Source organism: Misgurnus anguillicaudatus, chromosome 15, assembly GCF_027580225.2.
Source record: "Misgurnus anguillicaudatus chromosome 15, ASM2758022v2, whole genome shotgun sequence".
Lineage (NCBI taxonomy): Eukaryota > Metazoa > Chordata > Actinopteri > Cypriniformes > Cobitidae > Misgurnus > Misgurnus anguillicaudatus.
The window spans coordinates 26,150,534-26,176,877 of NC_073351.2; the positions used below are offsets into that span (position 1 = coordinate 26,150,534).

The 26,344-nt window shown below is 38.2% G+C and overlaps 3 protein-coding genes and 1 non-coding gene across 6 annotated transcripts in view; 1 reads left to right on the forward strand and 3 right to left on the reverse strand.

Moving 5' to 3' along the window:
• Window positions 1-387: 387 nt before the first annotated feature.
• Window positions 388-3,549, reverse strand: LOC129419706 (dihydrofolate reductase). The gene is made up of 6 exons (XM_055174875.2): window positions 3,307-3,549; window positions 2,022-2,071; window positions 1,768-1,873; window positions 1,530-1,656; window positions 1,212-1,327; window positions 388-1,092 (listed from the first exon to the last, which is right to left on the reverse strand). The coding sequence occupies exons 1-6, from the start codon at window positions 3,405-3,407 to the stop codon at window positions 1,014-1,016; spliced, it is 579 nt and encodes a 192-aa protein (XP_055030850.2). The 5' UTR covers window positions 3,408-3,549; the 3' UTR covers window positions 388-1,013.
• Window positions 3,550-4,693: 1,144 nt separating this feature from the next.
• LOC129419804 (uncharacterized) lies at window positions 4,694-6,248 on the reverse strand. The gene is made up of 3 exons (XR_012357820.1): window positions 6,073-6,248; window positions 5,086-5,127; window positions 4,694-4,881 (listed from the first exon to the last, which is right to left on the reverse strand). It is a non-coding gene; the product is annotated as an uncharacterized protein (transcript).
• Window positions 6,249-6,334: 86 nt separating this feature from the next.
• cry1b (cryptochrome circadian regulator 1b) lies at window positions 6,335-10,346 on the reverse strand. The gene is made up of 2 exons (XM_073853675.1): window positions 9,481-10,346; window positions 6,335-6,493 (listed from the first exon to the last, which is right to left on the reverse strand). Exons 1-2 carry the CDS (start codon window positions 9,640-9,642, stop codon window positions 6,344-6,346), a joined length of 312 nt encoding a protein of 103 aa, XP_073709776.1. The 5' UTR covers window positions 9,643-10,346; the 3' UTR covers window positions 6,335-6,343.
• Window positions 10,347-12,408: 2,062 nt separating this feature from the next.
• btbd11b (BTB (POZ) domain containing 11b) overlaps window positions 12,409-26,344 on the forward strand; it is an 82,161-nt gene continuing 68,225 nt past the window's right edge. For 2 of the 3 annotated variants that reach the window (XM_055174134.2, XM_055174135.2), the window contains exon 1: window positions 12,409-13,468. In XM_055174134.2, the coding sequence (XP_055030109.2) occupies window positions 12,604-13,468 (865 nt within the window). In that variant the 5' untranslated portion in view covers window positions 12,409-12,603. The remainder of the gene's footprint in view (window positions 13,469-26,344) is intronic. The other variant, XM_073853676.1, reaches the window with a different exon arrangement.

A 26,344-nucleotide genomic window follows, 5' to 3' on the forward strand; every position in this document is an offset into this window, starting at 1 on the left:
GCTTTTTAATGTTACTATATTACACATTTTAAAGCTAATATCATTAGTGCCGTGGTGTTTCAATGGTTTCGTGAGAATCACCCACGTATGTTAGAGGAGGGCTAGACCTAGTCTGTAGACAAATTTTTACCATTGCAGATCATCTTAGCTGTTGGCACCATCTAGTGGAAGAAAAATCATTCACTCACAAATGTCCTGGAAATATATGTGATATGTTTGTTCACACTTGAAATTTACATATATGCATTTGGCAGACACTTTTCATCTAAGCAACTATAAAATTGCCTTACAAGGTATGGCCTTTTTTATGAGCATGTGTGTTTTCTGGGTTGAACCTATGACCTAATGCAATGCTATCAGTGAGCTATACAATAAGACTTAAACCAATTGTAAAATGAATTAGAAAAGAACTTTAATATAGCATCAAATTACACAAAAACTTAGTAGTGTATGGCTTATACAATATTAGAATGACAAAATATGCACACCTGAAACACACAATGTTTGGCGGCATTCCAGAATTTTGGGTTTTAAATAATAATACTGAATGTAGTAAGTCACTGAGTTCACACAGCAGATGGTATATATAACCAGTTTATACATGAACCTTGTGTCTCATCCCTCTGATCTGGTTTGAGTCATCATACGTGTGTCACCATGGTGACAGGGTGATATGAGTAACAGTAAATCTGGTGAGTGGTCAGAAACCATTGCATCTTTCATTATGAGTGGAGTGGCATTCATCATCATCAGAACTGTCCATCTGCTGTGATTCCTTATGTAATATTTGAGCAATGGTGATGCAACAAAAAATGAAAGGGTGCATATAATTGAAACGGTTATTTGGATGACGATGAATTACCGCAACGAGTTTTTTGGCTTTGTGTTTTCTGTGCAATAGTGCTAAATTCAGGATGCTGATGTTTGATAGAAAGACATATAAGGTTATGTAAACATCTACTTCATCTGTCATGTTTGACAGAGTTTTGAACCGTCTTCTTTTTGTTGTAATCTTAGGCTTCCTTCTTGAAGACTTGAAATTGAAATTTTATACCATTTTCTTCATGAATTTCATCCGGTACTCCAAGGAAACTTGTTAAAGGAAAAAACAACAATTAATAAGACAATACATTGCAAATGGTGTAATGAAATTGATATTAATTTTAGCATTGAACTTGTTTATCTACAAATGGATCACAGGATAATCTCACCTTTTTTGTTTTCTGAAAACATTGCGATCGAATTCCGGGAAAAAGACATCACAGTCGAATTCAGCCATAATGTCGGTCAGATAAATAAGATCACACCATGGATGCTCAAGACTTTCCTGATAAAAGAAGTAAATGTGTATCAAAATCTAAATTTCTTCAGTAGAAATGTGTTATTTTATTTAAAAGAAATCCCCAAATTTTCTACATTATTTACTCTCTCAGTTCTTCAAAATTTAGTTTGTGTTCCAAACAACACATGAAGATTCATAAGTATTTAAAGGTTTAAATATAATCAAATGATTTTGGGGGCCATCCCACCTTGTATACTGCTGAACCCCCCAAAATCCAGATGGTCTCCACTATGTGACATAAAGGAGGTTCAATGGCCAGACGAATTGCCGACTCAAAATCTTTACACAGATAGTGGGCGTGTGTAGGCACTGTGCTGTGAATATTATGTATAAAACAATAAATATATGAGATTTTAAAAGCCTTTCTGCATCAGTTTCAATATTTAACCATCATAAGCGAATCCTGTATAACTAAATATGCTTACAGTAGTTTTTTGCTCAATACCACATTAAGGCAATTGGCAAAAGGAAAAAACGTCTCAGGACAGGACAACCAGGAGCCTCGTCCAAAAACAAGCAGATTCTTCTTCTCTGGGGTGCATCAGAAAAACACAGTTATAATTTTTCTTATGGTTCTTCATTTATTTCTCTTCATATTGTCAAAATATCACTGTTAACTATAATATCAATTAAGATGAGATAAGATAAGCTTAACCATTTTTAATCTTCAACCACTTACCAGGTGTTGACACAGAGGTAACTGTATCTTGAAAAAACTGGAATTCATTCCTGTGGACAACATAAGCACATGACAAATACGGTTTGTCTCCTCATCCCATTAAGATATTATTAGCCTAATTCGTTTTCATGGTGGGCAAAATTTGATTTGAACTGCATAATAAAAATCTTTCATGTGTTTAGCACTAAAGTAAATGAGGCTACATTCCTCTTATTCTGGTTTAATGTGTATGACTGAACAACTTTACCAACACAATATTTTTAGCAGCAAGATAAATATGAAATGGATTAAGATAAAACATCATGGTGCAATTATCAGTGTTTTGTCACAAGATGCACAGCAGCAATGTGTTTTTGTAAGGTATGTTTGTAAAAACAACTTAAATGTCTGAATATTAAACAGGGCTGGATTAATCTAAACTGCCCCATTAACTTCTAATTGATTTTCCCCCAAAAGCCTATTACCCCATCTATTTTCCATCTCAGAAAGATATGCAGTAAAGCATGCATTCAGTAGTGCTACACTTTCTCTCTTAAATTCTTTTCATCTTTGTTATCTGTTATCTCAAAGGGGCGGGGCTGGGGGGCTTGATCTTTACACCCGTCTCAATAAACCCTGCTGACATTCATTTCATGTCCAAAGGTCAATCCAATATTAGATCTAAACTTACATTGTGGATTGTTTACTTTGGTAAAATGCCACAAAAACTCTTTAAGATCAGTGCTTCTTTAACCAGGGACCGAGGCCCACCGGGGTCCCAAAAAGACATCCAAATTGGGGACTCAATGTGACTTGAAACAATTCAATAATTAAAAATACAACAAAACAAGAATTAAAATATGGTAAAACTACTAAACATCAAGACATTTTATACCGAACCCACATTCAAAAATATATACAATATATACAATAGTACACATTAACAAAGCATAACTATAGTATATACTGCAATAATAGCATAATACTATAGTATATTGCAAATTAACTATGGTAAATAATAAAGCATACTACAGTATTTTTCATCAGGGAATGTACATTTTCCAGATATGCCAAGCTCTAAAATATTTTATTTGGTATAAATTGTGGTGGTGTGGAGTTGATGTGCTTTAAATAATGATTTGAAAAAAAAGAGGCGCTTTAAATAGGCTATAGATTTAAAACGCAACTGGTGATGGAAGCAAACGATTCATTCATGTCTAAAAAAGTTAATGTCTAACATAACTTTGAAAATACAACGATTACATTAAATCTTTATAATGATAATACATGATGATGCATCTCTTACGCGAGATTCCACGGAATCCGTCCGTTCTTTCCTATGCCCATGTTCCTGCATGCAGCCGCGATGAGCCGGACGGGTTTTCGCATTTCCTTATCGATGTCCATTATTTACGAGTTTACTAGTCACATTGTATCTTATTTTGATACAAACTGACCACCTTTTTTTGGTGTTGCGTAAGTTACGCGCATTTCGATATCCTCCCTGTTATGAAAGGGTTTCTACTAGTGTGTTCGGTTTCATTTATCACTGCGTAGACCGACCGGTGTTTACCATCAAATTCCCGCGAGAGTAATTCGAAAGCACTGATTTGGAATCGCTCTCGCGGTATTTTGCTGATCAGTCTGCGCAGCGCGGTATGAAGGCTATGTGGCTGACCCTACCTACGTTCAGTGGGTGTGACTCTTTTCAGAAGAGCTCTTATTTACATTTTAAATAGTTTCTGTAAGTTTCCAACCATACATTTCCTGATTGGGTTAGGTGCAAATGTCGAAAAAAATAAACAATTAAAATAAAACACTTTTGGTGTATCATCTGGTGTGCTTAAGACTTTTGTAATGTAGGCTATATGAATTTACAAAATGTGATGGCTTTCACAGTGGGTTCCCAAACTTTTTTATTAATCCAGACCAGAACCCCCAATAGCTTATGATTACATATTAATACAATTGTCATTGTTAATTATTCAATGGCTTAACAGGTTTTTTTTGTGTTATTCACCACAAAAGCCAAGTTACTTTGCCCAACCCACTGGTCTACATGACCAAATGTCTTTAGGATTTTACATAGTACAGGAACCCAAATAATTTTGCTGCAAATTTTTAATAGGCCTATCAAGTTTATTAATGGTGATTTATAAAGAACTCATGACAATAATTAAAAAACATACTGTGTTACTCATATCAAAAATATAACAGCTTACAAGTCTGCAAAAAAGCTAAATAAAATTATATACAATAGTTTGCAGAGTGGGTTACTTAGTAGACACTTATATACAGTAAGTCTTGAATTTTTTTACAGTTCAAACAAATCCATTTGTGCTTATAAGTCACATGCCATAATGATAGAGTTACTTTATTAAAAAAAACTATAAAATCTGTAAATCTAGACATTTTGATCAGTGGTCTCCACTATGGTGCCCATAGGCACCAGGTTGCCCGCATGAGTCTGTGAGTTGCCCGCCAAAGCACATTCCATTAATAGCCTCAATTTTAAAATGTATTTATTACATATTTTTACATTAGCTTGGCTTCTTTTATGCATGTTAACATTTTAAGCAATGATAAAACATATTAAAACAAGTAAAACAAGAAAGCTTTGAGTAGACTATATCAAAAAAAAGAGGCCCTCCAGATTGTTTTATCCACTGTGGTAGCACTTGCTCACAAAAAAGGTTGGAGACCCCTGATATAGATTTTTCATTTACGGTCTCTGTTTATAAAACAGAAAATTAACATTTGAATGTTTGAAATATATGCGGCTTAATACATGTGGATTTTTAGGTACTGTCCTGCCTCTGAATCTTTGAAGCACTGCCTGATGTTTGGTCTTCAATATGTCGTTTCAAAATACTCCCTCTTTCTGAAAACACAATGTCATAATTAAAAGTGTTACAGCACAGACTCCGCAAACATGATTATACGATCATCGACCATGTTTAAATATAAGCAAGATTAATAATCCTAAAATAAAACATTTTATGCTTAGGATTATAGACAGCATTGTAGAATTTAAGCCATCAATTCATTCTTTATGAAATTTCGTGCTGCATGATACAGAACTCACCTCTTTGTGACAGTTTGTGTAGCTGTCCAACCAAACCACCATCTGTATAGAATAACAACAAATTTTGTGATTGGTAATAAAAAAAAATCAGTACTGATGTCATTCCAAAATTTTATTAACGTAATTAACCACCTTCCGGTAGCGCCGCCATCTTACGCTCATCCGCATTCAGGATGAGCGCTTACGGAGCGTACAGTGGTTTCTCTGCTGCTGCTCTGTCCCCCCGCCCTCCGAATTTGTCATACGTCACTAAGAAAAGTGCGTACACTACGCTAATACTCTCTCCTGAGTCCAAGATGGCGGCGCTACCGCAAGGCAGCCAATTATGTTAATAAAATTTTAAATATGGAAATTTCTACAACAACACCGCACGGATTACCCTCAGAAGACCTTTGTTTATAATCCTGGAGCCGTTTGGATTTGATTTGTGAGGGATGGACGCACTTTTTTGGACTTGAGGGTCGTGGACTGTTGCTGGACCCCGTGGCATTGCATTTGATTAGCTGAAAGATCTAAAATGTTTTCTGAAATGTCCGAGGATGTGTTTGTCTGGGGGGCGATGGACGTGTGCGGCTCGGACGGCTTGGGGGTGAGTGGATCATGGGTTTGGTATCGTTTTTGGCCGAACTATCCCTTTAAAATGAAGACTCTTCGGAGATAAAAAAGGATGTAATACTACTCTATAGGTAATTCAGATTAACATCAGAAATGCAGAAAATGCGTGTGTTATGTGAGCTTTAAAAACTTTTTTTTTTAAGTTTAACTTTCAACTTTCTTGACTAGGAAGGAGTTGCTATGACTTATAAAAATAAAGTTGAAATAACTTCAGCTAAACTTAATTTTTTAAATAATTGTGTAAACGCTCTTATTAAATCAGTTATGAATTACTCCATAATATTACAATTTGATAAACGAGAAAAATACTCTTCAGTGTTATCAGTGGCATCTTTATTTTATATTAAGTGGAGTATATTCGTGCATGTGTACCTGTTATAACAGTGCTCTCTTTCGTGTTATCTTCTGAGGAAGGTCCTACTCCCGAAACTGTTCCATCACCGTTATTGCTTGTGTTGGAAGGAACAGTCGAAGAAGCCCTGAGAAGCAATATAAGAAGATCAGTTAAAACCTATAATCTCACAGAGTACCCCAAGCAGTCCAACTTTAAGAATTCGTGATATTCTTATTCATAAACATTGCTTGAGTGACTTTTATTGCAGAAGTTAAATTTAAAAAAAATTGGAAATGCATGAGTACCTCTTTAATACCACAGCATTTTCTTACCAAGACCCTGGTAACAGGACAGTTGCTGGTAGATCTGTTTCATTCGCTCTATGTTGATTCTGCTGGCCTCCGCATGATTGATCATGGGTTTGGGATAGTGCACTCCAATTATACACTTGGCGACTTTCTGAAACCAAAGGTCATAGATGAATTTTAAAGGGAAGCCTTTCAATATGGGCAAATAGCGTCTGTAAGAAAAAAACTGTATTAATAAAATGTATTGTTTTGAAAGAGGAAAGAACTTTTAAACATTTTAAATTGTAGTTATATATACTGTATGCAAGGGTCGAACCTTATAAAGTCTCCATTAGGGTCTGTACGTCGACCAAATTCATATACATTGGATACATTGGCACAGTGGGCACACTGTTTTATTCTAATATTAATATTTTAATATTTATTTTATTGTGACTCTCAGCAATTCCTGAAAAAATGACAACAAAAGGATTTAGGTTAAAACTAAAGGTAAAAAATCAGACAGGTTTGCATTCTATCAGGGGTGTGCAACATACTGAAAGTATCAAATTATTGCTATATGTATATAGTAGGTCTGCAATAAATGAGCAATTTAATTTGAATACTTGAAAAAGTATAGTATATAAGCTTTATGTCGATGCAGATAATACAGAATCTGGCATGCAGATGTAAGTTGCAATTGTGCATGACAGCTGTGATATTATTTTATTTTTGTTGTTGTGATTCTTCCTTTTCTAAGAAATATGTTGGTTATTTATTTGTTTTCAAAAAATGTATAATACAATTTATGTAAGGGATATCACATAGCATATTATTTAGCATGTCATCGCATTTTTCTTCAATATCACACATAGCCTTACCATCTATCTATACATCCATCTTCAAGCAGCACTGCATCATGGTATGTACTAGTATCCTATGCAGTAGGGATGGGCATGATTAATCGACGATCGATAATTGATCGTTAAGAATTTAGTCGATTACGTTAATTTGTTATTGATTAATCGAATACTTTTTTTATCTAATGCAGGTTGCGTTGCCTAGCATAGCGTGTGTCTTGAAGCAATTAAATGAATTTCACTGTGTGGCAGCAATTCAACATTTTACCACCAGGGTGCAATATTTGACACCATACTCCGTTATCTGTGACCTTCCGTTTTGATTGCAAAAAAAGAATCATGAAGAGGTCATGATTTTTTGGGAACAAATGAGGTCTCTTTTTAAGAATGCGGCTCGCAGCTGCAGGTTCCACTGCTTTAGAGCACCGCATATTCAAGCGCATATATGTTCCGTTTGTCTAACTAAATGTAGTTTAACTGTTTGCCACAAGTTGATCTTGTAATAAAGGTCTCATGGAGGAAAACATGCTGTATTTTTGTATTTAACATTTTTTATTATAAAAGTTAAATAATTATTTTTATTATAAAAATATTAATGATTAATCGATAGTCGATCGTTAATTCTCCCGACAATCGACTAAAAAAATTTAATCGAATGCCCATCCCTACTATGCAGTGTGCTTTGTTTTTAAAACATTGAAACAGTACAGATGAAAGCGCTGCATGATTTTAGTTGGATGGACTAAACATTAGTATAATAATAAGGTTTAAATCCTGTCTGTGCTAGATTTGTGCCTAGAGGTCTTTTTTGTAGAAACATCTCCGCAGAACCACACCGAGTTTAGCATGTCTGCAAACCTTTTTCAAGATCCTGTCTGATCCCTGCAGTCGTTCTAGATCAAGGTGAGTATGAAACAGGGCACAACTTTTTACACTTTTAAAATGATCTGCATATAAAGCATGTATTTTAAAGACATTAGGACATCGGCTGGGAATCTCTGACTTAATAACAGCATACCCAGATTCCTTTAAGTCAGGGCATTTGAGGACAACCTAAACAACAAGTGACCTGTCAAAAAAGCCTCTGTGTGGGTTGGCCATGAATGTTTAATATCTACAGAAACAACTAAGAGGGGCGGTGGTCTAGGCAAGTGGATGTCTTGAAGCAGAAAAAAGTAGGTCATTGCAGCTGAAAGGAAAAATTAGGCAATATCTACCGACACACTGACCTAGTTCTTCATGTCCTGCACTAGGGAGAGGAAAAGTATAGCGGCTGAGCTGTTACATCATTACACAGCTGTAGGGATGAGGGTTCAAGGATGTCCCACCACACAGACAGCCAGACACATTCTGAACACACTGTACTTTACAATGCAGATTCACCCATCCACCACCTTGACAAAGGTCTATAGTAATGCCACCTTTATATTTATTCATCTAACAAATGCAAAAAAAGTTTAAGCCTTTAAAGCAGGCATATCATAGCCCCTTGTGATGTCAGAAGCGGATAATACCGCCCCTTAATCTGCACTTTCCAATCACGACATTGACATTTAGTGCAAAGATTGGCTAATTTGCATTTAAAGGGACACACCCAAAAATTACACATTTTTGCTCACACCTACAAAAGGGCAATTTTAACATGCTATAATAGATTATCTATGTGATATTTTGAGCTAGAACTTCAGATACGTACCAAAGATTTATTTTACATCATAAAAAACTCTTGTGAAATGTCCCCTTTAAATCACTGCAAAACCACTCACAATTTATACCCACCCCCAAAAGAAACTCCAATAAAATATTCTAGAATTTGGGAAAGATTTTTTGGAAAGAACATAAAAAACCCAAACACTAAGAAATACATTGATTTTTAGTTATTTCAGCTTATTTAAAGCTTGTTTTGTTTTAATTATTTTAAGTAATCTTGAGGCCCTCTTGGAAATTTGTTGAGACCCCAGTGGGCCCGGGACCCCTGATTAAAAAGCACTGATGTAAGAGAGTAAACATCAGAGAAATGAGAGTTCAATCAAATTGAGGCAAATTTAAAAGTTTCTTACACTTTAAATACATACTTACTTATTTTAATAGCATGGACATGGATTACATACAAATCTATTGATATTCAACCTGTCAACACCTGTAGTACATATTCAAAACATGTAACTGTCATCATCACCTAAATGTAAGTTACCAAAGTTATTATTAAGTATGGATAGTGTAGTACAATTTGCATACCACCCTCACTCAATGCAGGTGTTATGCGCGCACGTGTTACTATGTTTCAATTGCAACTTACCTCCACCTGCTGATTCCCACGTTTGGTGATCCATCCAGCAAACCATGGGTCCAGTATGTAAACACATCTCAGGGTGTCTGCTTTAGTTATTGATTCTCCCAGTGCTGGGTTGTCATGGAAGCGTAAGCCCTTTCTAAACCAGTGGACAGTGTTGACCACCATTACTCCCAGTGTCCCCTCCTAAGAGCGCAGACGTTTCAAGGATTCGCAAACCCGTCAAATCCAGAAGCACCAATGCATGAAGTTAGATCCCAGATCCACAAAGGCAGCGAAAATATCCCGGTGACCTATTTTCAGCCTTTCCCCATGATGAAGCAGGATCTTCTGTGACTGCTGAATAGAGTAGAAAAAAAATGCAGAAGAAATAAAAACCAAACACACAGCGCAACAACTGACAGATCACAGCACGCGCACTGGAATGGAAAACCTCAACAAAGCGAGCACGCGAACCGTCAAGATGCGAAAAGAAAACAAAATCGTTTAACTGTTCTCTAAATAGATTAATTGCGCGTTTTCACCTAAACCATCTAAGTTACGTTACAAGGGTCGTTTAGAGGCGAATTTTTCCGTGATTGTTGTCCTTTAGCTGAATGTCAATTTTAATTCTTTTTTTTTATTCATCGCGTGTGCTGTGAACCACTGCCATACGTAGACACGCGGACGCAACTGGCATCTACTAACTGATTGGTTAGATTTTCCCACGTATTTGACTATCAAGTTCTGTGTTTGCTTTTTGCGCTTTGGGAAAACTTGGATGCTGCATTAATAGTTAAAATAACAACATATTGTTTTCATTGCTTTTCAGCAATATTTTAATCAGCCACAGAACAAGACGCTTTTGCGCAAGTCCTTCTAAAGTTTAGAGTTCAGTGGCCGGTTGCATAAAACTTTAAGACTAGCTTTAAAAGTTAGTCATGAATTTTTTTCTTCAAGACTGATCATAACTGTTTTAAGTATGTTACATAGAAAGGTAGATTGGTCTAATTTAAATCCAAACAATAAGACTGATTAGCCCTAACTAATTGCTAGTTAGTCAGAATCATACTTAAGACACAGTCTTAACGTCACAGCTATGTTTATGCAACCGGCCACTGATCTGCGTACGAAAAGGTACACGGCTATGATTTTCGCATTTTCCACATCGTCCCACGTACGTTTAATCGTGCGACCCTTGGGCATACGCGAAATTGTGCCACCTTGTGGGCCCTTTTATATAAAATCAGTTAATTCTTGAACGCTGATAATGAAAATGTGAAGTATTGATATTTAGGATATGCCAATGCCCTTTTTAAGCATTTATCCTGGAAATGACTGTAAAAAAATTTATCATTTGCATTTTATAAAATTTTTGATCATCACTGATACATTATAATCACCATTGTATTCCCTTCATGTATTCCAGCATAACATGTATCCCACATTAATGATACATTTTAAATAAACATAAATTATTACTATAAAGAAAAGAAAAGAAAATGACTGTAATATTAACTAAATACCAGCTTATTTGATGTAGCCCAACCCTTTAACCACTTTTGGCGAAATATTGTTGTTTGTAATGCCACGGACACGTGTGAATAATGTATGATATTGCTATTTGGAAACAGAACTTACAAGCGACGTTATGTTTGAAATTACTTTAGATAAACACTAGATGGCAGTCTACTACGGCAATACGTTACATTCAGAAGGCATGTTCGGAATATTGATTGGTCTAGTTAATACTTATTTATTTTTATTAATAATAAACTATTTATAAAAAAATAATTTAATAACGTGTCAGGTTTAATAAAAGGTAACAAAAATATGTTACTGTTACTGGCAAAAACTGTTATGCCCTGAAAGCTTGCTGTCCCAAGAGGTCACTATTGAGTAAAACATAGTCCCTTCAGTAGAAAACAATAAGGATAATTACACTTGAATATTAAAGTGTACTTTTGGTTGGAAAGGTTTATGAATTTTTATTTGCTTATGATACAATCACGATGTACAGTACAGTAATATTCAATCTTCAAACGTACCCCTAACTTCTCATGGCATTAGGTTGCTTTTTATTGTGATATTCTTTAAGAAATACCAGCTGTGTTAGTTAAAACTTCAAAACTAGTAGGACAAACATATAAGCTTTTGGCTTTTCTCTTTATTTTGTATTGAAAACCATATGACCTTTGAGTTCACAAAAACCCTCCATTCAAGACCACTGCTATATTATGCATACTCTTCATTATTAATGAACAGGAATCTCGTTACTCTGAGCTCCATCTGAAAGGGAGAATGTGGAAGAAGGCAGGTGTTCATTCGATCCCTTGCTTTTTGTCCTCAAACATGCCGGCCTGTTAGGTCTTACTGGATTGAAGTAGTTTCATGCATGCTGACTACTAGTAGTATAAAGTCTATCTGTGTTTGGGCTGCTTAAGACCACTAGATCAAGAGTTTGTTTTCATTCAGGACACCTTTCAAATATGACTATTCCTAAAAGGTTCCTTGTCAGGCTGTATGGTTCCACAAAGACCTTTTAATGACCAAAGAACTTTTATTCAACAAATTATGAAAAGTTATGTGAGGGGAACAAAAATGGTTATTCTGTGGCATTGTGAGGACATTTTTAGCATCACAATTCTCTTTCTATTGAAACAGTTACTTTATATAAAAGTTTCTCAACAGGAATTCTAGATATCTGACTTTTACTGTTTAAAGTCTGTAAATCTTTAGATTTTAAAGGGTGTCATAAACTGAAATGATCTAATACAATAGTATTTAATACAAATGTATATTCTTCAGATGAACACAACTAATGACACAGAGCCATTACGCAATGACCATGTACAGTAAATTCAAAACCAACTGCAATCGTCCCATCAGCGTATTAGATGCAGTACTGTGTGGCTCCTCCTCCAACTGATGCCTCGACGGCTTCAAACACACTACAGTGCCTGTGCCATAACAACACCACAGCTCCTCTAAAGTTGTGGGCGTATTTTCAGTGAACGCAACAATTTGGGAACTCTTCCATCTCCCGTGTCACTTCAGTAACATCGCGGATAGTACAGTCAAGCAGTGGCACTACTTCACAAACCAACATTCCCCTAGGTTTGAGGCTTATGGACAATATGAAGTGTAGTGATGGCAAAAAGGGGTAAATCCGTGGTGAGGACCCTGGAGGATTTGACGCTGGATTCGGGTTACGGAGGAGCCGCGGACTCCTTCAGGTCATCGAGCTTGTCTCTGTGCTGCTCCGAGGCGCACATCTCGTATGCGCATGGAGGGCACAGCTGGCGTCTGACCGACTCCATGCACAGTCGACACAACAGCCTAGACACCGTCAACACCGTCCTGGCCGAAGACGGCGAGACCCTGGAGTGTTCCGGACACTGTGCGAAACTTCCCGAGCTTGAGGATGTGCCCTGGAGCCTCGGGGAGGTGGAGAGCGCGCTCAACAAGGAGGAAGAGTTGAGGTTCGGGACAGTGTCCGCGGATCTGTTGACGCGGCTCTCCGCGCTCGTAAGCCGCGCGCTGGTAAGGATCGCCAGGGAAGCGCAGCGGCTCAGTTTGCGCTACGGCAAATGCACCAAATATGAGATTCAAAGTGCCATCAAGATGATCCTGTCGTGGACCATCTCGGTAAACTGCATCGCCGCGGCGCTCAGCGCGCTCTCCATGTACAACATGAGCACCGAGGATAAATTCAGCCGCGGGAAATCGGAGAGATGCGGCTTGGTGTTTTCCGTGGGGAAGTTCTTCAGGTGGATGGTGGACAGCCGGGTCGCGGTGCGCATCCACGAGCACGCGGCCATATACCTGACCGCCTGTATGGAGAGCCTCTTCCGTGAGGTCTTCACTCGGGTGCTGAATAGCTCGGTGGTGGAGAAAGATAACGGGGTCCCCAAATTTACATTGGAGACATTTGAGCAGGCTCTGAGCAATGATTCAGAGCTGTACGGCCTCCTTTTGCCCTATCAGCATCTAATATGTGGGAAAAATGCCAATGGTAAGTTGTCCACATGGAAAGCAGCTTAACAAAATTGATGTCCATTCAAAGTAATTGATTGTTTAACTTATCATTCTGGTATACAGGACACAAAGCTTTTTAGTTTTTATATCTCAGTTTTGTCCTTTGCAGGTTTTAGTTATGTTAATGTGTGTTTAAAATTATGAAATTTAAAACACTATACCCAGGTCTTATGTTTACACAATGAAATGCACTTTTAGGCCCATTGCCCAGTTACTGACATCATCTGCGTGTGTATATATATATTACACAGTCTCATTAACGTTTGGCTCTTTAAGCTCAGAGATGTGAGATAAGTAACATTTCAAGGATGTGCTTTGAATATAAATGTAATGTGTGGACACAAACACATGTTTGGCCGCGAACTGTGTGTAATGTGACTCTGTTAGTGTTCATTTCAATACCTCAGCAGCTCTAGGTTGGCAACGTAATTGTTTCACGGTCTCTTTTAATACATTCGATGTACAGTTAAAGTACATGCTAATGCATCATTCAGAACATTTCCAGGCAGAAGTGTTGTAGTTCATTTGCAATGATGGACCCTAAAGCTATTCAATGTATAACCTTCCAATAATGTTTGTGCAACCATGTGGACCTGACAGTATTGCAGCACTGAAAAGAGTGATGATATCATCGATTTAATACAGCTGCTTGGCAGAAGGGCTGCTCTACATTACGGTAGTCCATTGATGTTCATTTTACGATGACATATAGGCCAGTTTCACTTTCAAGCCTATCCAACTAACAATATGCAATTTTTGAAGCATATATTGCATTTATTCCATAAATGTGTAAGGAATATATGCATGCATCTGAGCTCCAAAATAAGACACTGATGAAAAATAAATAAGATTATGGTATATATTGGACACCCAGTGGTATCATATTACTGCATTAGTTGCAAAGTTACAGTACATACTAATGCATCATGCATAGTGTATGATATGATATACATGCATCTGAGCTCTGAAATCAGATATACAGGACTCTTTAGCATATATTGCACACCATGTGGACCCATTATTGCAGTCCATTTCCCTCTGTTTGAATGCTTCATTTTGCATAAATTAAGAAGTGTAACAGCTAAACAATTATGAGTAGATCTTCTCCACAGTATAAAGCAAATTTCCTCCTCAAGGGTTCCTCAAGATGGGCTGCCAGATAATAGCCCACCACTTGTTCTTCTCAGGAGAGCTGTTTTAACCGCACTTGGTGTACATAAGGCACACATCTGTTTGAAATCGCATTAGCGCTAGAGTTTGCATGCACGTAAGTGTACATTTTAGCTGTGCAACTGTTACACAACCTCTCAGTTTCCTTGAATATGCATAACTGCATTAAATGCAACCATGATGGAATATGCGAGTTTCCTCTAGCGCGCCCTGTTGTAGATGTGGAGGCTGTCGGTTCAGCTGCAGAGGTGGTCTGCTTGGAGTTACCGGGTCTGTTATGTTCTGTACCAGGCACTGAGGGGTGTGTTTGTATATGTGTGTTAAGAAAGGCAGTGTTAAGATGCCTAAGCGTGACACAGATCTAGTCGTACCAGGCTGCCCCAGAACGCAGCAGATGCATTAGTGTATGGAGCATTAGGTGTAAGGGATTTCTGTTGGGACGGGTTTGCTTGAGGCTTTTTTACACAGGCGTTAATGTCTGAGGTACTGAAGTGGAGTCTTATGGTTTTATTTGAATTTAACCTAAATCAAATAGTAATATCAGTAACATAGTGTAGTATAAATAGTAAATATTTAATTGTTAAACACACTGGACAACATTTTGTGAGATTTCAGTTAAAAAAAGCTCTTGATTTCTAAAATGTGCTGTTAGAAATTTATCATTTCAGGCTCTTTTGAGAGCTTTTGGCTATCAGATTCTCTGCCCAGAGTCTGCTGAAAGTGGAAATGATAAAATCTCTGTAAAAGTCGTATTCTGCAATGCAGGAATCCGCCAAGAGAGACAATATAGATAAAAACAATAGTATGACAGAGATAACTGCCTGATCTCTATAGGAGCAATTTAGCTCACAGCAAGCTAAAGCCTCATGTGATCGACATGTGCAAACCTGTCACACACAAGCACAATGATATCATTTTTTGTCATGCTGTATGTTCCAGTGTTACACAATGTTGTGTTTCAGAAGGTAATGAAACATGACTAAATCCTTACAACACTATGAGTAATATACAATCATGTATCAGAATATAGTTATATTTCCTGGAAAGTTTAAGTTTTATTCACATTTTCTAATTTATTTAAATATAAGCAATCCATAATATAATTAAAAATAAAATGTAAATACGGTACAACTAAATAAGAAAACATCATATGTAAACAAATTAAAGAGATAGTTAACCCAAAAATGAAAATTCTGTCATCATTTACTCATTCTCATGTTGTTACAAACCTGTATAAATGTTTTTGTTCTGATGAACAAGAAGGAAGATATTTTGAGGAATGTTTGTAACCAAACTGTTCTTAAGCCCCATTCACTTCCATAGTATTCTTGTTTCCTACAACAGAAGTGAATGGGGCTCACGAACGGTTTGGTTTTAAAATATCTCCTGTCGTGTTTATCAGAACAAAGAAATTTATACAGGTTTGTAACAACATGAGAGCAAGAAAATAATGACAAAATGTTCATTTTTGGGTGAACTATCCCTTTAATAAAGTAGTAATTCAGTGATTATAGAAAAGTTTTTAAAGAAGATTAATTGAGATCAAGGCCATTGAGGCATTTAAAGGTTAATAGAACCATTTTCTAGTGGATATGAGAGGAGACAGTCAGCCAGTTCAGTGTACAGAGGATAGGATGATGTGGGCAGATTGTTTGGTGTGGGTGACTCTTATTGCAGAATTTCGAACATATTGCAATCTAGCAATGATTTCGGCAGAAAGGCCAGAGAGATTTGCAATCCTCAAGATGTTATGAAGGGGCCGTAGTTTCAGTGCTTTTTTATTTTTTATTTGCCCTAGATCAGGACTACTTTATTTTATCCTTTGAGATGAAAAAGTCAATCGTATTGCATACTCTAACTTTAAAAATGAAAACTTTGTAAACTATATTAGACCCAACAACTTGTGTTGAGTTTCTTATTTTAAATTAAAAGATGATGCTTACTTTAAAGTGCTGCTTTAAAGGTTCTTCACACATTGTCAGAAAAAAAAGTTTAAAACTGTATCTTTTCTGTCGCTGGACTGGTACCCTAAGGTTCTGTTTTGTACCTTTACAGGTATACTAAACATTATACAATGGTGTTCCTTTTGGGTACATTACTGTACCATAAAGATCTATTATGTACCTTTAAAGGTACAGTTAAAGGTGGGGTGCATGATCATTGAAAGCCAATGTTGACATTTGAAATTACCTAAACAAGCACGCCCCACACCAACAGAATCTAGACCTTCTTTTGATAGACCCGCCCCACGCATACGCAACCTCGGCAACGATGTTGGTTAGTAGCAGCATCTTACTGCTGATTGACTACAAGTGTGTTTTGGTAGGCAGCCCGAGTCCCATTTCCAAAGTGTTTTTCAAAAATCACGCACACTGCCTTTAACTGATTTGTACCCCTAAAATTGAACTGGTAGAAAATTGTTTCTTACCGTGGGTTCACACCAGCCACGTTTTGAGTTTACTCGCTTCATTCGGGCGTGAAAGCCGCGCGTGAAATTCTAGTTATCAAGACATTTACGCGGAAATTCGCGTCATGGGAGGGGCTTCTGCGACTCCGCTGAGACTCCGCTCGCTTCCTGTAATCACTTCACTACTAGAGCAAGCTCCTGATTGGTTAACGCGGCACGTTTTTACGACAAAGTTCAAATTTTTCAACTCGCGCGTTTGCCGCAGCAACGCTCAATTCGCGCCATTCGTGTATACTAGACCCGCGAATGAGGCAGAATCGCGTCTACTGCGCCATGTTAAACGCCTCATTCACGCCGCGAGACCTGTAGACGCGTGTCAACGCATCTTCACATTGACTTAACATTGAAATCACTCGCGCTTGACGCCTCTACCGTGGCTGGTCTGAACGCAGCATTAAAGGGATAGTTCACTTTAAAATGAAAATTCTGTAATCCTTTACTCATCCTCATGTTGTTTTAAACCTGTATGAATTTTTTTCTCTGATGAACACAAAAGAAGATATTTTAAGAAATGATTGTAAACACACAGCAGATAGTGACCATTGACTTCCATAGTAGGAATATAAAAATATGATGGAATTTAATGGGTACCATCAACTGTGCGCTTTCCATTTATCAAAATATCATTTAGCACAATACTTTCAAAATATTTTTTCCTACTATAGAAGTCAATGTACACTATATGTGTGTTTACCATCATTTCTCAAAATATCTTCTTTTGTGTTCATCAGAAAAAAGAAATCGATAAAGGTTTAGAACAACATGAGGATGAGTAAATGATGACATAATTTTCATTTTAAAGTGAACTATCCCTTTAAAGTCCGCAATAGGTTCTTAGGGTATAATATCCCAAAAGGTACAACATTTCAACGTGTTATATACCCATAAAGGTACAAAAATGATCTTTGAGGGTACCACCTTAGAAGGTACCTTTTTCTCTGACAGTGGAGCGATGCCATAGAAGAACCATTTTTGGTACCTCAAAGAACCATTCAGTGAAAGGTTCTTGGAAGAATCATTTTTTTCATACATTTTGGTTATTAAAAAACCCTCTTTGAAACAGAAAGCAACCATACAAGCAAAAATGGTTCTTGTATGTGTCAAAGAAGGATAATGATCATGAACTATTTTATGACTTTACCAACATTATGAGCAGCATGCCCATGTGACAATTAAAAGTAAGCTAAGTGTATTTTCTTCACAAAGTCACTATTTTTTATTGTATCACACAGGTTAGTTTTTGTGTGTCTATCTGTGACATACAGATGATGATCTCGTGCAGGCATGTGATGTAGTACACATGAGAATGAAGCCCAGTCACGCAGATGGCTCCCAGCATGGCCGATGTGTCAGGTCCTGAGAGAAGGGAGCACTCCTCTATTCATCAAAATTTACTGAACTATGAAACATAATGAGCTGAGCATTACACACACTGTTTCTCACTAGATTCACCCACACACATATGCGCGTGCACACATTCCAACACTTGTAAATAAACAGACACACATATGGATGCATGGCAGGAGTGAGGGCACCCACATTTACACAAACACACACACACACACACACACAATGCCAAATGCATAAACGTTATGCTAAAAAAAGTAAAAATTGTCTGGGACATATAATGAAAATGTCAAGGTCATATAACCATCCTAAGGTCGTAACAGTAACAATTACAGTAAAAGGCTAAAATGAGGTAGTTTTGCATATAATCTACCAATGTAATTTCTTTCAAAGAACAAGTAGTAAAGGTTTTTCAAATTGTTTTCACAAAAGCTACAGTTACTCAACCAGCATGCAAGAAGCCTTTTTACAGTACAGTGTAGCTGTCGTGACAAGAAAACCATAAAACAAGAAAACTATAGTAAAGTCAAGATCGGCAATTCTCTTAAAACAAAAAAAAACATAATATAATCTATAGCACATGTTCTGGCAGTGTGTTAGAGTATATACAGACCAACCTATGTAATCCCCACTGACTCAGTGAAGGTTAACAGCAATGTACACACAATTCCACCACAAGAGACGTGACAAAGAAAATCTCCCAAGACTGAAAGAATGAGTAGATCTTTATCAATGAACTGCTAGGACTGTGAAATCACAATTCACCATTACAACAGTCCGGTGAACAAAGACACTACAGATGCAGTAGTGACCGCTATCAGCACGCACAGTACACAATAATGACAAAGATCAGGCTGTTACACACAACACTCTCACAAGCCAAGGTCGGACAGTATCCTTCAATGGAAATCGATACCACAAATGGTTTCAGATTACCATGTTACTATGTTTGATACACCTAACAGGGTTTTCTTGGAATATCTATTGGGTATAGTTTCTGTTCTTTACATTAAATATGTTCTGGGTTGAACACATTGCCTTTTGGGAGCATCTCCCAAGCTACTGACTGGTCTCCTTGCCTGGTTTTAGCTGGTTAATATGGTGTAGAATGGTTTTAGACGCACCAGCTAAAACCAGATTGACCGGGCTGGAAGCTTGGCTAAGCTGGTTAAAAATGGAAGTAGCTGCATGGTCCTCCTAGCCTGGCAAAACTGGTCACGCTGGTCTTCCTGCCTGGTCAAGCTGTTGGGTCACCTAATTTTAGCTGGTGGGTCAGCAAATAAAAGTGTCCCAAACCCCTCTAAAACCAGTCTGCTACACCAGCTTAACCAGCTAAAATCAGGCTGGGAGGCTGTTCACAGTCGAAAACACAGATAATTAACAATAATTACAAATCGTCCCTCAGTATGTAAAAACAAACTAGATTGTCATTTACAGTAATACACGTAGGATGAAAGTATTTGGTGCTTTTAAGCAGCGCACATTGAACAGCTTGTTAAAGCTCTTGTATTAATTGTGAGGGATGAGTCAAGGTTATGCACCGTAGTATTTTGTAATAAACCCAGAATATTAATTTAATGAAGTGCTACAGCACAAAAACAGCAAAAGATTAGTAAACTCTTCTTGAAATATAAAAAGCATGCATTTGTTTGAAGTTTATAGTACAGTAAGTGCCAACGTTTTTACTTTCAAAATACACCTTAATAAATACTATGAGTATTTGACTTGAAGAGATGCACTTAATGTTAGATTGAGTCTACATTGAAAATTAAAAGTTGCGATTTTCTAGGCAGATATGGCTAGGAACTATACTCTCATTCTGGCGTAATAATCAATGACTTTGCTGCTGTAACATGGCTGCAGCACTGCCCGAAAATAGTCCCTTGCTATTGAAAGATACTAAGGTGACTATTTTCGGCTGCTATTCAATTCAATTCAATTCAATTTTATTTATATAGCGCTTTTCACAAGTGTTAATTGTTGCAAAGCAGCTTTACATGAGAAGATGTAGAGGAGAACACAGAAAATCAATAGATAATATAAGAAGTAGAGAAAGCGGTTAAACCGTACAAGCGAGCATAATCGTAATGCAACGTATACAGTAAAGTGCTAAGTTAAGCCAAAGTTGGCTGACTCTCCCTGGGATTAAAAACCCTCTAGGAAAAAAAAAACCCAATGGGAAAAAGTCCTAGAAGGACAAAAACCCTTGGGAGGAATTAATATATATTTATATATATATAGAAACGGTAGGGATAGGAGGCGGGTAAGCGAATTAAACTGGTTTAGCCGGTGGTCGTTGGTCGGGCATCGGCTGGTCATCATGTTGAAGGACAGCCAGTGGATCAGTGATGCAATGATCTTCACAGCAACCGGAACTGGGTCTGTTTGTCTCATGGTCCTCGTGGTTGAGGACGAGACAGGGAGAGAAAAACAGAATTCTATTAGCGTAGGGGCCGTTCACATGCAATGCAAGTGTCAAACATTATAGTGGTTCAAGTCGGCTCGGTTCCAGACAGGCTAACTATTGCGGCAATAGTATATTACCCATATGAGGTATGTGAGTGCTTTGTTCTAGACAAACTAACTACTGCGGGAAATGTACATTTACTGGACATTTTATGTGAATGCTTTGTTAAAGAAGAATGTCTTAAGTTTAGATTTAAATTGATCGACTGTGTCTGATACTCGAACATTATTTGGTAAATCATTCCAGAGCTTAGGGGCTAAGTAGGAAAAGGATCTACCACCTTTAGACACTTTTGATATTCTAGGGATAATTAAGTGACCAGAATTTTGTGAGCGCAGTTTACGTGATGGATTGTATTCTGATAGTAGTTCTTTAATATACGAAGGCGCTAGGCCATTTAAGGCTTTGTAGGTGATTAGTAATATTTTAAATTGTATACGATATTTAACTGGTAGCCAGTGTAAAGATGCCAGAATTGGACTGATGTGGTCATACTTTTTAGATCGAGTAAGCACTCTTGCGGCGGCGTTTTGAACCAGCTGTAGCTTGTTTACCTGATTTGCATGGCATCCCCCGAGTAACGAGTTACAATAGTCTATTCTAGAGGTCATAAAAGCATGTATAAGCTTTTCTGCGTCTGATGCAGACAGCATATGGCGTATTTTTGAGATATTTCTAAGATGGAAGAATGCTGTGCGGCAGATGTTGGCGATATGACTATCAAAAGATAGATTGCTGTCGAACATTACGCCTAAATTCTTAACCGTGGAAGATGGCACCACCGTGCAGCCATCTATGGGCAACTTGTAATCTGACATATTATGTTTGTAGCGATTCGGTTCAATAATAAGTATCTCTGTTTTATTGGAGTTTAGCATAAGAAAGTTTTGTGCCATCCAGTCCCTAATATCACTAATGCAGTCTGTTAGCTTAGAAAACTGGTGGGTTTCGCTAGGATGCGACGAGATGTAAAGCTGGGTATCATCCGCATAGCAGTGAAAACTTATGTTATGTTTCCTGATAATGTCTCCTAGAGGTAACATATATAACGAGAATAGGATAGGGCCTAGAACTGATCCCTGAGGTATGCCGTATTTAACGGGGGAGTGATATGACTCTTCCTCATTTACATAAACAAAGTGATATCGATTGGTTAGATACGATCTGAACCAGGCTAACGCCTGACCACTGATGCCAACATAGTTTTCTAGTCTATTGAGTAAGATTGTGTGATCTATTGTGTCAAAGGCTGCACTAAGGTCTAGTAATATAAGGATTGAGATTTCACCACGATCGGATGTTAATAGGAGGTCATTTGTAACTCTAAGCAGCGCTGTCTCTGTGCTATGGTGGGGCCTGAATCCTGATTGGAACTTTTCATATGTATTATTATTTTCTACGAATGTGCGTAGCTGGCTTGCCACTACTTTTTCTAATATTTTAGAAAGAAAAGGTAGATTTGAGATTGGTCTAAAGTTATTAAGATCTCCCTGGTCAAGGTTTTGCTTTTTAATGAGCGGTCTAATAACTGCTAGTTTGAAAGCTGTTGGAACGTATCCTAATTCTAGAGATGAGTTAAAGATATTAAGTACCGTGTCTGACACTACATGAAATACCTCTTTTAGTAATTTTGTGGGAACGGGGTCTAGTATACAGGACGATGATTTGGATGACGTTACTAGTTTAGAGAGCTCTTCTATTGTAGTAGGATTAAATGACTCAAGATGTTCGTTTGGTAATCTAGTGGAAAATGTACTATTGGGTAGAGTGATGGCTGCTTGCGTAGTTTCTATGTTTTCCCTAATAAACATAATTTTGTTAGTAAAGAAGTTCATGAAGTCATCACTATTGTGTTGGAGTTTACTATTGGTTTCTGTTTGTTCTTTGTTTCTAGTCAGTTTCGCAACTGTGCTAAATAGAAAACGAGGGTTGTTATGATTTTCTTTAATAAGCGTACTGAGATAGGTAGATCTGGCAGTTTTAATAGCCTGTCTGTAGTGTTGAACACTCTCTTTCCATGCTGAACGCCATACCTCTAACTTTGTGCTTCGGTAGTTTCTTTCCATTTTTCTAGCTACTTTTTTAAGGGCTGCAGTATGATGATCATACCATGGAGCTGGCGGTTTTTCTTTGATTCTCTTTTTTCGAATGGGAGCAACGGCATCCAACGTGCTAGAGCAGACGTTGTTCAGGTTTTCTATTATAATATCTAGATCTTCACGATTATCTGCTACATGTTTCATTTGAGACAGGTCTGGAAGAGTGCTAATAAAGCTATCTTTAGTGGTGGAAATTATTGTTCTGGCTAATCTGTAGCATGTTGTAGGCTGAGCGGTCCTATCTAGAAGTATTGTGCATGACACAAGGCAATGGTCTGAAACGGCATCGCTCTGGGGTGATATTTCGATGTCATTAATATTGAGTCCGAGTGACAGAATTAAGTCTAGTGTGTGATTACGAGTATGCGTGGGCCCTGACACGTTTTGTTTAATGCCGAGAGAATTTAGAACATCCATAAACGCACGTCCTAATGCATCTTTTGGATTATCCACATGGATATTAAAATCACCAACGATAAGAGCTTTATCTACAGTGACTGTAAGCTCAGATAGGAAGTCTGCTATTTCTTTAAGAAAATCTGTGTGGTGGCCTGGAGGCCTATATATGGTAGCTAAAATGAACGAAAGTCGTTTGTTGTTGCGATCAGTTATTTCCATATTTAACAGTATTATTTCAAACGAATTAAATTTTAGGTTGGATTTATGGTTTACTTTGAATATTTTATTGTATATTGTAGCTACACCACCCCCTCTCCCTATTAGACGAGGAACATGTTTATAATAATAGTCTTGTGGGGTGGATTCGTTTAAACTGGTGTAATCGTCTGCTTTAAGCCAGGTTTCTGTTAAACAGAGTGCATCTAAGTTTTGGTCAGTAATTATTTCATTGATAATTGGTTCTTTGTTGGTAAGTGATCTAATGTTAAGAAGGCCGAATTTTAACATTTGAGTTTCATCTGTTAATGTATTATGTTCTAGTTTTATGTTAATAAGATTTGTACGAGACGAGGTAAGCGGTGCTCTGTATTTATTTGTTCGAGGAACAGACACAGTCGAGATGTGTTGGTACTCTGTTAAAAAAGGCTCTATGTGCTGGGATATATGTGATCTTGACATGTCAAGGCAGCTAACAGACTGATGGGTAAGCCGATCTGTCTGTTTCCTGACCTGGGCCCTGGATAGTCAGACAATATCAAAAGTAAGACTATTGGTCAGATTTCTAGAGAGTATAGCACTTCCTTCCGGAGACGGATGGAGGCCATCTCTCTTTAGCAGGTCAGGTCTTCCCCGGAAATGCTTCCAATTGTCTATAAACCCTACGTTATGCTGAGGGCACCACTTTGACATCCAGCCATGAAGAGACACTAATCTACTGTAAGTTTCATCCCCCCGGTAGGCGGGGAGGGGACCAGAGCAAATTACATTGTCTGACATTGTTTTTGCAATTTCACACACCTCTTTAATAGTATCTTTGGTGATCTCCGACTGGCGGAGTCTGGTGTCATTCGTGCCGGCGTGAATAACAATCTTAGAAAACTTACGGTTAGCATTAGCCAGCACTTTAAGTTTGGATCTAATGTCAGACGCTCTGGCTCCCGGTATACAATCGACTATGGTGGCTGGTGCCTCAATGCCAACGTTCCTGAGTATAGAATCTCCAATAACCAGGGCACCTTTAACAGATGTCTCAGCCGGTGTATTGCTGAGTGGAGAAAATCTGTTTGATATTAAAACAGGAACGTGATTTGGATGCCGAATGCGACTAGGCCGCCTGACAGTCACCCAGTTAGTCAGCCGCCTTGACTCTGAAGTCGGAACCGAGCCAAGTGTATTACGCTTAACACTAGGCGCACCCGAAACAGTGTTTGTAACATTAACATTAGCGGTCTTACTGTCCTCAACTAGCGTTCGGATGCGCGCTTCTAGTTCTGCAACCTTCTCCGTCAGCCTTACTACTTCAATACACTTAGCACATGTAAACCCCTCTATGCTGACGGAAGAAGCTAAACTGTACATGTGGCAAGTAGTGCAGGTAACAATGACAAGCGGAGTCTTACCGTTTTCATGCTGGGCGATGGCGTCTCCGTTCGCCAGACCGCGGTCCGTGAAGCTGCATCGAGATGGGTGCTCGCTCGTTGCGTGCCTCGGTCGTCTCCGGGTGCCTGGAGCCAGGGTGATGTGAGGCACGCTGTACCGCCTGGTGCTAATGCCGGGACACAACTCCTCCACAGCTTCCCGCTCTGGTGAGGAAAGGTCGTTTTCATGCTGGGCGATGGCGTCTCCGTTCGCCAGACCGCGGTCCGTGAAGCTGCATCGAGATGGGTGCTCGCTCGTTGCGTGCCTCGGTCGTCTCCGGGTGCCTGGAGCCAGGGTGATGTGAGGCACGCTGTACCGCCTGGTGCTAATGACGGGACACAACTCCTCCACAGCTTCCCGCTCTGGTGAGGAAAGGTCTGAAAAACATACATCGGATGAGTCCGCCATTAGATCGAAAAAGAAGGCAGATTTACAGTAAACAGACAGTGAGCAAGTGCTAACTTCAACCGGCACATTTGTTTATGCTAGTGGGCTATATGCTAGCACTAGGTGTTTACTAGTGATAGATCGTTTTACTTATTAATACTGTTCAAAAATCGTCACGGTAAAGTATTCCTAAGATAAACTAGTACGTTATATTATATAGATAGGAACGAGATAGTAAGAAAATAGGATTTAGATTATGAACTCGACGGAGCTCCAATGCACGGAGCAGCGTTTCCTCGTTTGCTAATGCTACCGGGCTATATGCTAATACTGGGTGTTTACCAGTGATAAATCATTTCACTTATTGAAACTGTTGAATAATCGTCACGGTAAGGTATTCCTAAGATGAACTAGTAAGTTATATTATATAGATAGGAACAAGATAGTAAGAAAGTAAGATTTAGATGATGAACTCGGCGGAGCTCCGATAACAGTGTTGCCACTCTCTCTCTTGCGTCTCTCTCTTGTTACTGCAGCAAAGTCCTTGATTATAACAGCGGAATGAGAGTATAGTTCCTAGCCATATTTGCCTAGAAAATCGCAACTTTTAATTTTCGGTTGCTCTTAGTACACAATACGCACAACTGACGCAACGTCATAGAATGTCTCTGAACAGGTTCATGCCCACTTTTGGGGGAAAACAGACTAGACCTTCCATTGACTTCCATTCAAAATAGCGGAACAAAGCAACGCTCGTACACAGCCGGCAGGCGTAAATAACTTATGAAATCACTCAGATTAAACATTTTGAGTAATTATCTGTCCACCCTGCCTGCCATAGAGCGCGAAAGATACATTAACACATTTAATTTGGTCAAT

Coding starts and splice junctions, on each gene's coding strand:
- cry1b (XM_073853675.1), bottom strand. CDS start 9,642: ATGGTGGTCAACACTGTCCACTGGTTTAGAAAGGGCTTACGCTTCCAT. Junction 6,494..9,480: donor GTGGGAATCAGCAGGTGGAG/GTAAGTTGCAAT, acceptor CTTTGGTTTCAG/AAAGTCGCCAAGTGTATAAT.
- LOC129419706 (XM_055174875.2), bottom strand. CDS start 3,407: ATGGACATCGATAAGGAAATGCGAAAACCCGTCCGGCTCATCGCGGCT. Junction 1,328..1,529: donor GGGGTTCAGCAGTATACAAG/GTGGGATGGCCC, acceptor TTCTTTTATCAG/GAAAGTCTTGAGCATCCATG. Junction 1,093..1,211: donor GTTTTCAGAAAACAAAAAAG/GTGAGATTATCC, acceptor TCCTTTAACAAG/TTTCCTTGGAGTACCGGATG.